Source organism: Lichenostomus cassidix, unplaced genomic scaffold, assembly GCF_008360975.1.
Source record: "Lichenostomus cassidix isolate B80296 unplaced genomic scaffold, HeHo_3.0 HiC_scaffold_549, whole genome shotgun sequence".
Taxonomy (NCBI): domain Eukaryota; kingdom Metazoa; phylum Chordata; class Aves; order Passeriformes; family Meliphagidae; genus Lichenostomus; species Lichenostomus cassidix.
Genome location: NW_028147342.1, coordinates 159,725 through 174,026, shown reverse-complemented (window position 1 = coordinate 174,026; position 14,302 = coordinate 159,725). Strand labels below are relative to the sequence as shown.

The window sequence follows — 14,302 nt, the reverse complement described above, 5'->3', positions numbered from 1 at the left end:
ATGTTTTTAATGGTTTTTTTGGTGTTTTTTGGTATTTTGGGGGTGGGTTTTTGGTGGGATTTTTGTGGTTTTTTGTGTTTTATTGGTGAGTTTTTTCTGGCTTTTTGGTGTGTTTTTGGTGGGGTTTTTGTGGTTTTCTGTGGGTTTTTGGTGTATTTTTGGTGGCGTTTTTGTATTTTATTGGTGGTGTTTTCTTGTGGTTTTTCATGTTTTTTTCCCTTTTGCAATGCTAAATAACTCCATTTCCTCCGGAGCTGCGAACAGCAGAGAAACCCAACAGAAAGGAAAACCTGGGAAAAGGGAATTGCAAACAAAAGCAGAAGAAGCTGTGGAAGAGATGGAATGGAATTTGCTGCCTCTGAAAACTGAAAATCCAACAGAAACATTCCCAAATCCTGCTCTCCAGGGATTTTGGGGAACACCATGGATCAAGGAATTGCTGAACCCTCAGGGTCCATTGGAAGCCTTGAACTGGGGTGGACTGGGATGAACTGGGATGGACTGGGATGGACTGAGATGGACTGGGATGAACTGGGATGGACTGGGATGGACTGGGATGGACTGGGATGGACTGAGATGGACTGGGATGGATTGGGATGAACTGGGATGGACTGGGATGAACTGGAGGGTCTCCAGAACTGGGAAGGTCCTGGTGGAAGACCTGGGAACAAGTGGGAAAAGCTTGGAATGACACAGGGAATGACAACAGGACTGACAGGAATCCCAAAGATACCCTAAAGAAAAGAAACCCAAAAAGAGAAAAAGAAAAGAACTCAAGAAAAACCCTAAAGAAATCTCTCAGGGTCCATTGGAAGCCTTGAACTGGGATGGACTGGGATGGACTGGGATGGACTGGGATGGACTGGGATGAACTGGGATGAACTGGAGTCCCTGCAGGGGGGACTGGAGGAAACCCCCAAGACCTGGGAACAAGTGGGAAAAGCTTGGAATGACACAGGGAACAACAACAGGAATGACAGGAATCCCAAAGATACCCTAAAGAAAAGAAACCCAAAAAGAGAAAAATAAAAGAACTCAAGAAAAACCCTAAAGATATCCCTCAGAGTCCATTGGAAGCCTTGAACTGGGATGGACTGGGAGGGACTGGGATGAACTGGGATGGACTGGGATGAACTAGGATGGACTGGGATGAACTGGGATGAACTGGGATGAACTGGGATGAACTGGGATGGACTGGGATGGACTGGGATGAACTGGGATGAACTGGGATGAACTGGGATGGACTGGGATGAACTGGAGTCCCTGAAGGGGGACTGGAGGAAACCCCCAAGACCTGGGAACAAGTGGGAAAAGCTTGGAATGACACAGGGAACAACAACAGGAATGACAGGAATCCCAAAGAAACCCTAAAGAAAAGAAACCCAAAAAGAGAAAAAGAAAAGAACTCAAGAAAAACCCTAAAGAAATCCCTCAGGGTCCATTGGAAGCCTTGAACTGGGATGGACTGGGATGGACTGGGATGGACTGGGATGGACTGGGATGAACTGGGATGAACTGGAGTCCCTGCAGGGGGGACTGGAGGAAACCCCCAAGACCTGGGAACAAGTGGGAAAAGCTTGGAATGACACAGGGAACAACAACAGGAATGACAGGAATCCCAAAGATACCCTAAAGAAAAGAAACCCAAAAAGAGAAAAATAAAAGAACTCAAGAAAAACCCTAAAGATATCCCTCAGAGTCCATTGGAAGCCTTGAACTGGGATGGACTGGGAGGGACTGGGATGAACTGGGATGGACTGGGATGAACTAGGATGGACTGGGATGAACTGGGATGAACTGGGATGAACTGGGATGAACTGGGATGGACTGGGATGGACTGGGATGAACTGGGATGAACTGGGATGAACTGGGATGGACTGGGATGAACTGGAGTCCCTGAAGGGGGACTGGAGGAAACCCCCAAGACCTGGGAACAAGTGGGAAAAGCTTGGAATGACACAGGGAACAACAACAGGAATGACAGGAATCCCAAAGAAACCCTAAAGAAAAGAAACCCAAAAAGAGAAAAAGAAAAGAACTCAAGAAAAACCCTAAAGAAATCCCTCAGGGTCCATTGGAAGCCTTGAACTGGGATGAATGGGGATGGACTGGGATGAACTGGGATGAACTGGGATGAACTGGGATGGACTGGGATGGACAGGGATGGACTGGGATGGACTGGAGTCCCTGAAGGGGGACTGGAGAAAACCCCCAAGACCTGGGAACAACTGGGAAAAGCTTGGAATGACACAGGGAACAGCAACAGGAATGACAGGAATCCCAAAGAAACCCTAAAGAAAAGAAACCCAAAAAGAGAAAAAGAAAAGAACTCAAGAAAAACCCCAAAGAAACCCAAAGAAATCCCACATAGAAGAGATCTGATCTCTCAAATTTTTTTTTTTCCCTGGAGCAAATTCCTGCTTCCAGCACCTTCCCAAGTCTCCTGCCTGTTAATGGGATTAATTCCGAGCCTGGAAGTGCCTCAATCCCATCCTCCAGTGTCCTCCATGCCATTCCCAGATTCCCACACGGTCGGAAAGACAATTCCATGGCCTATAAATAGCTTTTTCCAGCCTCTCCTTGGAATTCAGCGAGGCAGAGCTGAGCAGAAAATAACCTTCAGGGATTTTGAAGGGTTTGTCTGAGCTGTGGGAAAACTGAGGCATTCCAAGTGGGAATGTGGGAGAATTGGGATGGGATTTGGGATGGAGATGGGCAGGGGAGAGCAGGGAGAGTCCTGGAAATCTGGGGAAAAAAAGGTGGATAAAGAAAGCAGGGAATGACCTTCCCTTAATGTGCTGGGATGGAAAGGATCTTGGAGAAATGGGATGGATTGGCAAAAATTCCCACCCCACAAAATTTCAGGGCTTAAACGGCAAACTGAAAACTGAAAAAACTGCAAACTGAAAACTGAAAGCTGAAAACTGAAAACTGAAAGAGAAGACGTTTTTCCCTCAGGATGAAATCCAAGGAATTCCAGGCAAACCACAGCAAGGAAATTCGGATAAAAGAATTTATCAAGGGAACGAGGGAGAACCTTTGGTCAAGAAGTGATGCCGAACCTGGAACTTTTTGGGATTTTGGGAAGGACTGAGGGTGGAAGGAGCTGCCTGATGCTTCCTTTGGCTGTTTTTCCCCCTAGAGCTGCCAAACCCCACATTTCCTCCATCCCAACCTGAGCTCCCCGAGGATGCACTTTTGGATGGAGAGGATGAGATGATAATGAAGAAATTGATTTGATTATCCGAGCGCTCGGGGAGGGAAAACCTGGAGATGGGAAAAGATTCTGTGGATAGCAGTGAAATGGGATTTTTCCAGGGGGAAACAAAAGGGTCGTCAAGTAGGAATAATGGGATGAGGGTTGGAGCTGAGTTTGGAAAGGAGGGAGGATTTTAAACCCCAAGTGCCCAGGAGATCTCTGGGTTGGAGGTATTGCCTGGAGGTAATTTCTACCCTTTCCTAAAAAAAAAGGGGGAATAATTTCCATCCTTCATGAAGAAAAATGGGATCATTTCAACCCTTCCCACAAAAAGTGGAGTATAATTTCCATCTTCTCCCCAAAAAAAGGGGGATAATTTCTATCCTTCCCAGAAAAAAGGGGGATAATATCCACTGTCCCCCAAAAAAGGGGGATAATTTCCATCCTCCCCCAAAAAATGAGGATAATTTCCATCCTCCCCAAAAAAGCAACACCTGAGGACCAAATCTGAGTCCCAGCAAGGATGGATTTGGAATAAACGAGTGAAGGGAAGGTTTGGAGCCTGTGGATCTCCATGGGGATTTTGTGATTTGCTTTAAGGTGACAACAACCTCGAGGGAAAACGGGAGAGCAGCTGCCTGATCCAGCAGGTCCTGATTGGAATTGCAGCTGCGGAGCCTTTTTAGAAATAATTAAGGATAATTTCGTGGCAGCAAAGTCATCAGCTAAGCAGTGTGATTGACGTGCCAGGAGCAGAGCTCGGCTCCAGCGGGTTTTTGTCTTTGATTGCAAAGATTCTTGGGGGTGAAAAGTCCCTGTGGGATCTTATTCCCAGAATTCCAGGATGGCTGAGGTTGGAAAATCCCTCTGGGATCATCGAGTCCGAGCTGTGCCTGACCTTGTCCCCAGCCTGAGTGCCACATCCAGGTGACACCTGCAGGGCTGAGCACTCCAAACCTCCCTGGGCAGCTCCAATCCCTGCCCACCCTTTCCATGAGGAAATTCCTGCTGCTGTCCACCCTGAGCCTCCCCTGGCCCAGCCTGAGGCTGTTCCCTCTCCTGCTGTCCCTGTGCCCTGGGATCAGATCCCAAATCCCTCCTGGCAGGGAGTTTGCAGAGCCACAAGGTCCCCCTGATCCCCTTTGCTCCAGGCTGAGCTCCTTTCCCAGCTCCCTCAGGGTTCTCCCAACCCTTCCCTTTCCTGGATGTTCTTCCCAGTGTTTGGCCAAGCTGAGAAACTCATTTATTTTATTCCAAATCCAGCAGACCTCCTTCCACTCCGCTATTTCTGTCGTTTCCAAGCGCCCTTTGCTCCCGGGAGGAATTTTTTTTTTGCCTTAATGAGCCGCCAGTTAATCAGGAGCAAAATCCAAGCAGCACCTCCCGCGGTGGAATATTCCTTATTTATCCACCCCCAGCCTGAAAAAACCTTCAGAACAACCATTTGCAAGACATCAAAAACCCCAAAACCCCCCAAAAACCTGCAAAATTCCCTTTTATCCAAAGCATTCCCGGTGCCAGCAGGGTCCTGCAGCATCCAGCCAGGATGGGAATGGATGTGGAGAATTTATTCCTGCAGGGAAGGCGACAACTCCGAGCATCCCACAGGGCTCAGGTCAGCTCCATCAGCCTCCATCCCGGGGAGAAAGGTGGCCGAGTCCTTAATCTCCATGAAAATATCAGTAGGAACCTCTCAATTATGGAAAATATATGCAGAGCCTTCCCGGCAGGAATCAGCCGAGGATATTGTGCTTTTTTTCCGGGTTTTTTAACGATTCCCTGCCCCTTGCTGTCCCCCCATGGATCCTGAAGTGGGGGGAAAGCAGGGGAGAAAGGATAAAAGGCGGGTCCAGGTTGGGAGTGGTTGTCCAGGGGGATAAAATATTATCCAGAGGGATAAAATCATCATCCAGAGGGATAAAATCGTCATCCAGAGGGATAAAATCATTATCCAGGAGGATTAAAATCCAGATAAAATCGTTATCCATAGGGATAACTTCCACGTCAGGGTGGGAGATGTCACTGGCAGTGATTTTGGACTCAGAGGGATCTGGAAGCAGAAACAAAATCAGGGATTTAACCCAAGACTGGGGCATCTGAGTCCAAAATCAGCTCTGATGTGTGGGATCGGAATATTCCAGAGGTGCTGTGCCATGGATTTGCTCAATCCCGGAGCAGTCTGGGGACAAATCTCCGGCACTCACTGGAGATTTGTCCTTGTTGGGCAGCGTTGGACACCCCAAACCCACCCTGGTGTGGCACCTGGGGACACGGTGGCCTCGGCGGTGCCAGGGCGATGGCGGGACTCGATGATCCTAGAGGTTTTTCCAACCTTAATTCCACGGAACGCCATCTCTCCCTGCCGGGGAATTCCCCAGATTTTCGGATGATTTTGGATACACACATGGGTGTGGGGAGCTCTGCTCCCCAATTCCCAAATCTCTCCCTTCCTGGGAATCTCATTTTCCTTTCACCCTTCCTGGCAGAGCCCAGGAATTCCCAGACCTTCCCATCCCATGGCTGGAGCCAAAACCCTTTTAATTCCTTGGAAATCTCCACCTCTCTCAGGGTTTCCTGCTCTGGTGTTTCCTGCTCTGGGGAATTCCAGTGGAATATTTGACAGGGGCACAGATCCCTACGGAAAAGCCTCATGTGGATTAGAAGGGATTTAGGGCTGTTTGGATTTTCTGGGAATGGTCAGGAGGGAACGGTGGGGATTTATAAATGGATAAAACTCCTGTGGGACGAATGAGGAGCCTCTGAAGCCGGGTGGGAATTGGGAATCCATCAGCAGGAAGATGTGGAAACCACACGGATCCAAAGCCTGGGAATTACACCCAAAGTGCCACAGGAAAGATGCCAGGAGGATGGAATCCCTATGGATACACTCGTGCCAACACTGCATTCTTGCTCCAGTCCTGCATCACATCACATCACCCTCTGGGTTGTCCCCAAGTGTCCCCAGCATGCTCGGGGGGCTGTGACAACATGGATGTGTTCTCCTCCCTTTCCTTCATCCCAAGGGATCCCCAAATTGAGGAATCCTCATCCCAAGGAATCCCCAAATCGAGGAATCTCCATCCCGAGGAATTCTCATCCCAGGGAATCCCCAAATCGAGGAATCTCCATCCCGAGGAATCCCCATCCCTTCCTGGGATTCTCCTCCTCCTCTGTGCAATGCTGAGGATTGAGCAATTCCAGGAGCTGAGGGTGTGGGATGAGCGTTTTCCAGGCAGCCACGGCTGGAGCACCATGGGGATGGTGGGGAGATGCTGGGGACACTCTGGGGACACTCTGGGGACACTCTGGGGACACTCAGAAGACACGATGGGGCCATGCTGGGGACGCTCTGGGGACATGTTGGGGACACCCTGGGGACACGCTGGAGCCATGCCAGAGACACCCCTGAGACATGCCGTGATGGGGACACGCCAGGGACACTCTGGGGACACTCTGGTTTCATACCACAGACACTCTGGGGATACTTTGGGGACATGCTGAGGCCATGCCAGGGACACTCTGGTGACACTCCAGAGACACTCTGGGGACATTCTGGAGACACTCTGGAGACACACCGCGGAAACTCTGAGGACACTCTGAGGACACTCTGAGGACACTCGGGGGCCATGCTGAAGCCATGCTGAAGCCATGCCGTGGACACTGTGGGGACACTCCAAGGACACTCTGGGGACACTTAAGGAACACCCTGAGGACACTCCAAGGCCACGCCGTGCACACTGTGAGAACACTGTGGGGACACTCTGGGGACATCCCGAGGACACTGCGGGGCCATGCCAGGGACACTCTGGGGACACTCTGGGGACACTCTGAGGACACTCTGGGACCATGCTGGGGCCATGCTGTGGACACTGTGGGAACACCCTGGAGACACTCTGGGGACGCTTCAGGGACGCTCTGGGGACACCCTGGGGCCATGCTGGGGACACTCTGAGGACACTCCAAGAACACTCTGAAGACACCATGATGACACCCTGGGACCATGCCGGGGACACTCTGGGGACACTTTAGGCACAGCCTGGGGACACTTCAGGGCCATGCTGGGAACACTCCGAGGACACTCCAAGGACACTCTGGGGACACTTTAGGCACAACCTGGGGACACTGCAAGGCCATGCTGGGGACACTCTGGGGACACTCCGAGGACACTCTGGGGACACTTCAGGCACTGCCTGGGGACACTTTAGGCACAGCCTGGGGACACTGCGGGGCCATGCTGGGGACACTCTGGGGACACTCCGAGGACACTCTGGGGACACTTCAGGCACAACCTGGGGACACTGCAAGGCCATGCTGGGGACACTCTGGGGACACTCCGAGGACTCTCTGAGGACACTTTAGGCACAGCCTGGGGACCCTGCGGGGCCATGCCAGGTACACTCTGGGGACACTCTGGGGACACTTTAGGCACAGCCTGGGGACACAGTGGGGCCATGCCAGGAACACTCTGGGGACACTTTAGGCACAGCCTGGGGACACGGCGGGGCCATGCTGGGGACACTCTGAGGACACTCTGGGGACACTTTAGGCACAGCCTGGGGACACGGCGGGGCCATGCTGGGGACACGCCCGTCTCACCTGAGCTGGTGGTAAAGGTAATGTACGAGTGCTCGCTGGGGTGAGACCATATGGGGAACACCCAGAGCTTGTACATCATGCCCGGCGTCAGATCGGCCAGCTGCACCGAGGACGGGCCCTGAGCCCTAACGGGGATGGAGCGCTCTGTCTTGTTACCTGGGGAACAGAAACCGCACATCAAACCCCGCCCGACACCCCGCGGGGACACGGGGACACTGCCGCCTCGGCGCTGCGGGGCTGGCGCTGCGGGATGGCCGGGAACGGCGCGGCTCCCGGGGCAGGGTTTGGGATTGAGAACGAGCCAGGGGGCTGCTGGTTTGGGATCGAGAACAAGCCAAGGACCTGCTGGTTTGGGATCGAGACTGAGCCAAGGGGCTGCTGGTTTGGGATCAATACGGATTCAAGGAGTTGCTGGTTTGGGATCAATATGGATTCAAGGAGCTGCTGGTTTGGGGTCAATACTGAGCCGAGGAGTTGCTGGTTTGGGATCGAAACCAAGCCAAAGAGCTGCTGGTTTGGGGTCATTGTCCCAGCCAAGGAGCTACTGATTTGGGATCAGTACTGATTCAAGGAGCTGCTGGTTTGGGATCAAAACCAAGCCAGGGAGCTGCTGGTTTGGGATCGAGACTGAGCCAAGGGGCTGCTGGTTTGGGATCAATACGGATTCAAGGAGTTGCTGGTTTGGGATCAATATGGATTCAAGGAGCTGCTGGTTTGGGATCAATACTGAGCCAAGGAGTTGTTGGTTTGGGATCAAAACCAAGCCAAAGAGCTGCTGGTTTGGGGTCATTGTCCCAGCCAAGGAGCTGCTGGTTTGGGATCAGTACTGATTCAAGGAGTTGCTGGTTTGGGATCAAAACCAAGCCAAGGAGCTGTTGGTTTGGGATCGAGAATGAGCCAAGGGGCTGCTGGTTTGGGATCAATATGGATTCAAGGAGCCTCTGGTTTGGGGTCGAGATGATACAAGGAGCTGCTGGTTTGGGGTCAATACTGACCCAAGCAGCTGCTGGTTTGGGATCGAGACCAAGCCAAGGAGGTACTGGTTTGGGATCAATATTGAGCCAAGGAGGTAATGGTTTGGGATTGTTTCCTGACCCAAGAAGCTGCTGGTTTAGGATCAAGACCAAGCCAAGGAGGTGCTGGTTTGGGATTTTTTCCTGAACCAAGGAGGTGCGGATTTGGGGTTGTGCTGTTTTGGGATCGTTACCCCAACCAGTTTATCTGAAATGCCAATTCCAGGGATTCCAGACCAGCACAGCAGCAGATCCAAGGGCTGGGAATAAACTCTGGGATAAACAGCAGCCGATTTCTCCAGAAATCCCAAACCAACCAACACCACAAAACCTGTCCCTAAACCAGCCCCGAACCCTGAGATCCCGGCTGTGCTTCCTGCCCGCGACGGAGCCTGACAGCGCCGAGAGACACCGAGGAGGAGCTTTGGGATCACAGAGGATTCTGCCAACTCCAGGTTCGGGAATCCCATCTTCCAATTCCCATCAATTTCCTTTTTCTCCTTATTTTCCATCTCTTTCCATCGACCACAGCTCATTATCCACAAAAATCATCCAACCCCACGGCCGTCGGCGCACGGAGAGGGAACTGCTCCAGAGCCACCCTAACCACCATGACCACGAGGTTTTCTCCTCCCGATTTTCCAGCTGGAATTGGGGAATTCAATCCAAGGAATGGGCAGGATTTTAAAGGGCATCGCCATGACTATGAGGTTTTGCTCTCATTTTTCCAGCTGGAAAATGAAATCCTAGGGATGGGTGGGAGCTGGCAGGATCTCTAAGGGCACCGAAATGACCACGAGGTTTTACTCTCCTGCTTTTCCAGCTGGAATTGTGGAATTCAACCCAAGGAATGGGCAGGATCTCAAAGGGCACCGCCATGACCACGAGGTTTTCCTGTCATTTTTCCAGCTGGAAAATGAAATCCAAGGAACGGGCAGGAGCTGGCAGGATCTGCAAGGGCACTGACACAACTGCAAAGCTTTCTCTTCCCATTTATCCAGCTGAAATTCAGGAATTCAATCCAAGGGATGGGTGGGAGCTACTACCATGACCACAAGGTTTTCCACTCCCTTTTTTCCAGCTGGAATTGGGGAAATGAAATCCAAGGAATGGCCAGGATCTCTAAGGGCACCAGCATGACTATGAGGTTTTCCTCTCCCATTTTTCCAGCTGGAAAATTAAATCAAAGGGATGGGCAGGAGCTGGCAGGATCTCTAAGGGCACCGAAATGACCACGAGGTTTTCCTCTCCCATTTTTCCAGCTGGAATTGGGGAGTTCACTCCAGGATCTCTAAGGGCACTGACATAACCATGAGGTTTTCCTTTCCCATTTTTCCAGCTGGAATTGGGGAATTCAATCCAAGGAATTGGCAGAATCTCACCTCTGAGGTGCCTCACTGCCATGACCATGAGGTTTTCCTCTCCCATTTTTCCAGCTGGAAAATGAAATCCAAGGAACGGGCAGGAGCTGGCAGGATCTCTAAGGGCATTGATATGACCATGAGGTTTTCCTTTCCCATTTTTCCAGCTGGAATTGGGGAATTCCATCCAGGATCTCTAAGGGCTCTGACACAACCACGAGGATTTCCCCTCCCGTTTTTCCAGCTGGAATTGGGAAATCCAATCCAAGGAATGAGCAGAATCTCAAAGGGCACCAGCATGACCACGAGGATTTCCCCTCCCATTTTTCCAGCTGGAATTGGGGAATTCAATCCAGGATCTCAAAGGGCACTGACACAACCGCGAGGATTTCCCCTCCTGTTTTTCCAGCTGGAATTGGGGAATTCAATCCAGAATCTCGAAGGGCACCACCATGACCGTGAAGTTTTCCCCTCCCATATTTCCAGCTGGAATTGGGAAATTCACTCCAGAATCCCTAAGGGCACTGACACAACCACAAGGATTTTCTCTCCCATTTTTCCAGCTGGAATTGGGGAATTCACTCCAGGATCTCAAAGGGCACTGGCACAACCACGAGGATTTCCCCTCCCGTTTTTCCAGCTGGAATTGGGGAATTCCATCCAGGGAACCGGCAGGATCTGCCAGGGCACCGCCACCCCGTAATGCCCCACGCGATCTGATGCTTACTGGTGATATACTTAACCACAAAGTCAGTTCCTGCCGAGAAATTGTGGCTCCAGGTGATGTTTGCCCAGTTACTGTTCGCCATGGCCCTGATGTCCCATATGGACGATCCATTGGCGGCTGGGGACGGTTAGAAGAGCGGTTAGTGGGGTGGTTAGTGGGGTCGGAGCCGGATTGGAGGGTGCATGGAGGGTGGCGGTGGGGGGAGGCGGAAAAATGGTGTGGAAACCTAAAAAACCTTAACAAAACCTAAAAAACCTTAACAAAACCTAAAAAAACCTTAAAAAACCTTAAAAAACCTTGAAAAACCTAAAAAAAAACTTTAAAAACCCCCTTAAAAGCCCTTAAAAACCCTAAAAAACCTAAAAAACCCTAAAAAAACCTAAAAGGCCCTAAAAAAACTTAAAAAAACCCTAAAAACCCTAAAAAACCCCTAACCCCCCTAAAATACCTTAAAAAACTTTATAAAACCCTAAAAACCTTTAAAAAAACCCTAAAAAAACCCTTACAAAACCTCTCAAAACCTCACAAAAACCTTACAAAAACCTCACAAGAACATCGTAAAAATGTTGAAAAAGCTTTCAAAATCTTAAAAAATCCCTCACAAAACCCGAATGAAAACCTCACGACAATGTGGTAAAAACGTTTAAAAAAACCTTAAAGACCAAAAAAAACTTACTAAAACCTCTCAAAACCTCACAAGAATATAATAAAAACATTTTTAAAAGTCTCACGAAAGCCTCACAAAATCCTTACAAAAAGCCCACAAAAACCTTACAAAATCCTCACAAAAACCTCACAAAAATACTTAAACCTCATAAAAACCTCACAAAAATACTTAAACCTCATAAAAACCTCACAAAAACCTTAAAAAAAAAAAACTTTACAAAGTGCTTACAAAAATCTTACAAAGCTTCACAACAACCTCACCAAACCCTTACAGAATTCTCCCAAAACCTCACAAAAACCTCACAAAAAAATCTTACAAAAATCTTACAAAAAGCTTACAAAAAGCTTAAAAATCCTTACAAAATCCTTACAAATTCCTGGAGTGAACACTTCAATCCAAACCCAAATGTGGATTAATTTCATCCTAAAGATGAGTTGATTTTTTCCCAGATTCCCAACATTTTTAGGGAATTTTGATGGTGTTTAAATCCAACCCCACTCTGCTCATCCCGAAATCCTTCCAGGGCACATCCCTCCTGGAATTCCCGCCTGGATGAGCATCGCGGGTTTTCCTGGCATTTTTCCTCGGGAAATTCTGAGGTTTTGACCTCACAAAATTGGGATTGACATCCACAATCCCTGGGAAAAACTGACTGAGGGATTTTCAGGGTTCTGCCACTGCAGGGTGACCCAAAATCCTTTAAATCCTGGGCTGGGTGAGGACACAGGAAGTCCCTTTTTCTTTCCTGTCCTTTTTCCCTGCCCTGTGCCTCACACTGCATTCTTTATTTCCATTTTTCCATGGATTAATGATTGTTTTTCCATGGATTAATAACTGTTTGTCCATGGATTAATGACTGCTGTGGGGGTGACTTCACTCCGTCACCAAACCTGGGCTGTCATATGGGGGAAAATCCCCCCTGATTGAGGTTTTTGGGGCATTTTTAAAGCATTTTAACCTGATTTTATGGAAAAATAGAAAGAAACTGCTTTGAACTGAGTCACGGAATCATCCCGGGCTGGTCTGGGTTGGGAGGAACCTCAAAACTCATCGCATTCCACCCCATATTCCACATTTCCCACCACCCCAGGTTGCTCCAAACCCCATCCAACCTTTTAATCCCAATTCCATCCCTTTCGCTCGATTTATTTCCAAATAAACCCAATCATTCACCAGCCGCACATCCCACCACCCCGGCATTTCCAACCCAAGGCTCTGCCAGATAAATCCTTCAAGATTCATCCCCAAAACACAACCGAGCAGGGAAGATTTCCCCACCAGATCCGAGTAGGCACGAGACGCTTCCCCTGACCCGGGAAACACCCGGCGAGGGAACTGTGCTGGAAATCCTGGAATTCCCACCCTTCCCGCGGGGGAATTCCAGCGGGATAAACCCCAGAACTCGGATAAATCCTGACAGCTCTCCTCGCCAGCCGCCGAAGCGCTAAATCCGAGGTGACGTTTCCCGCGGGAGCGCCAGAACCCGTTTTTAACAGCGCTAAACGCAGCATCGCGCTTTGGGGTCAGAGTTTGTAGGGTTTTTGGCTCTTCCCAAACACTCATCGCCACACCCCCAGAACTGAGACCAGAGAAACCTCCAAATTCCCAGTTTTACACCCAAATTCCCAGCTTTACACCCAAATTCCCAACCCTCAGCCACTCCCAGAGCACGGCACAGTTCCGATTTCCCCCGGATCCGCGGGAATCGGGGTGGGGAAGGATGCCAGTAGGGTCAGCGAGGGGTTAGGAGGAAAAGAAAAGCTCAGTACCCAACTCGTGCCTGGTGGTGGCTGCCGGAGCCCTCTCGGCAGCGGCGCTGGTGCTGGCGGCGGTGCTGGCGGTTGTTGTGGTGGTTGTTGTGGTGGTTGTAGGGCTGGTTGTAGGGCTGGTTGTAGGGCTGGTTGTAGGGCTGATTTCAGGGCTGGTTGTAGGGCTGACTGTAGGGCTGACTGTAGGGCTGATGATTTCAGGGCTGGTTTCAGCACTGGTTTCCTCCACTGCGGTTGGAGGTGGCCCAGTTGCCTCTGGGAGAGGGAAATACCAGCTTTGTACCCGAGGTGACGCCCCGGGGCTCGGCACGGCACGGCTTGGAGCAAATCCCACCAGGAACGCATGGCTGGACCCTTTTCCTGCCCCTGACCCCATGCAGGAAGGGTCTGTGCACATTCCAGGGGCTGGGAGAGATGCTGGAGCAAATCCCACCGGAAATACGAGGCTGAACCCTTTTTCCTATCCCTGACCCCATGCAGGGATGGTCTGCACCCATTCCAGGAGCTAAGGAGGTGCTGGAGCAAATGCCGCCAGGAATATGAGGCTGAACCCATTTTCCTATCCCTGACCCCATGCAGGGATGAGCTACACCCATTCCAGGAGCTGACAAAGGTGTTGGAGCAAAGCCCATTAGGAATCCATGGCTGAACCCATTTTCCTATCCCTGGCCCCATGCAGGAAGGGTCTGCACCCAGTCCAGGACCTGAGGAGGTGCTGGAGCAAATCCCACTGAGAATACCAGGCTGAACCCATTTTCCTATCCCTGACCCCATGCAGGGATGAGCTGCAACCATTACAAGAACTGGCAAAAGTGCTGGAAAAAAATCCCATTGGGAATGTACGGCTGAACCTGTTTTCCTATCCCTGACCCCATGGAGAGACAGCCTGAGCCCATCCCAGGGGTTGGAGCAAATCCCATTGGGAACACCAGGCTGGACACCTTTTCCTGCCTTTGTCCTGCTGTGTCCA

At 50.4% G+C, this 14,302-nt stretch overlaps 1 protein-coding gene across 1 annotated transcript in view; it reads right to left on the bottom strand.

Annotated features, from left to right (window-relative positions):
- The window catches only part of LOC146423376 (neurofascin-like), a 69,126-nt gene that overhangs the window by 12,046 nt on the left and 42,778 nt on the right, over positions 1-14,302 (bottom strand). The window contains 3 exon segments of the mRNA XM_085044827.1: positions 7,796-7,951; positions 10,897-11,013; positions 13,333-13,587. Coding sequence (XP_084900953.1) covers positions 7,796-7,951; positions 10,897-11,013; positions 13,333-13,587 — 528 coding nt within the window.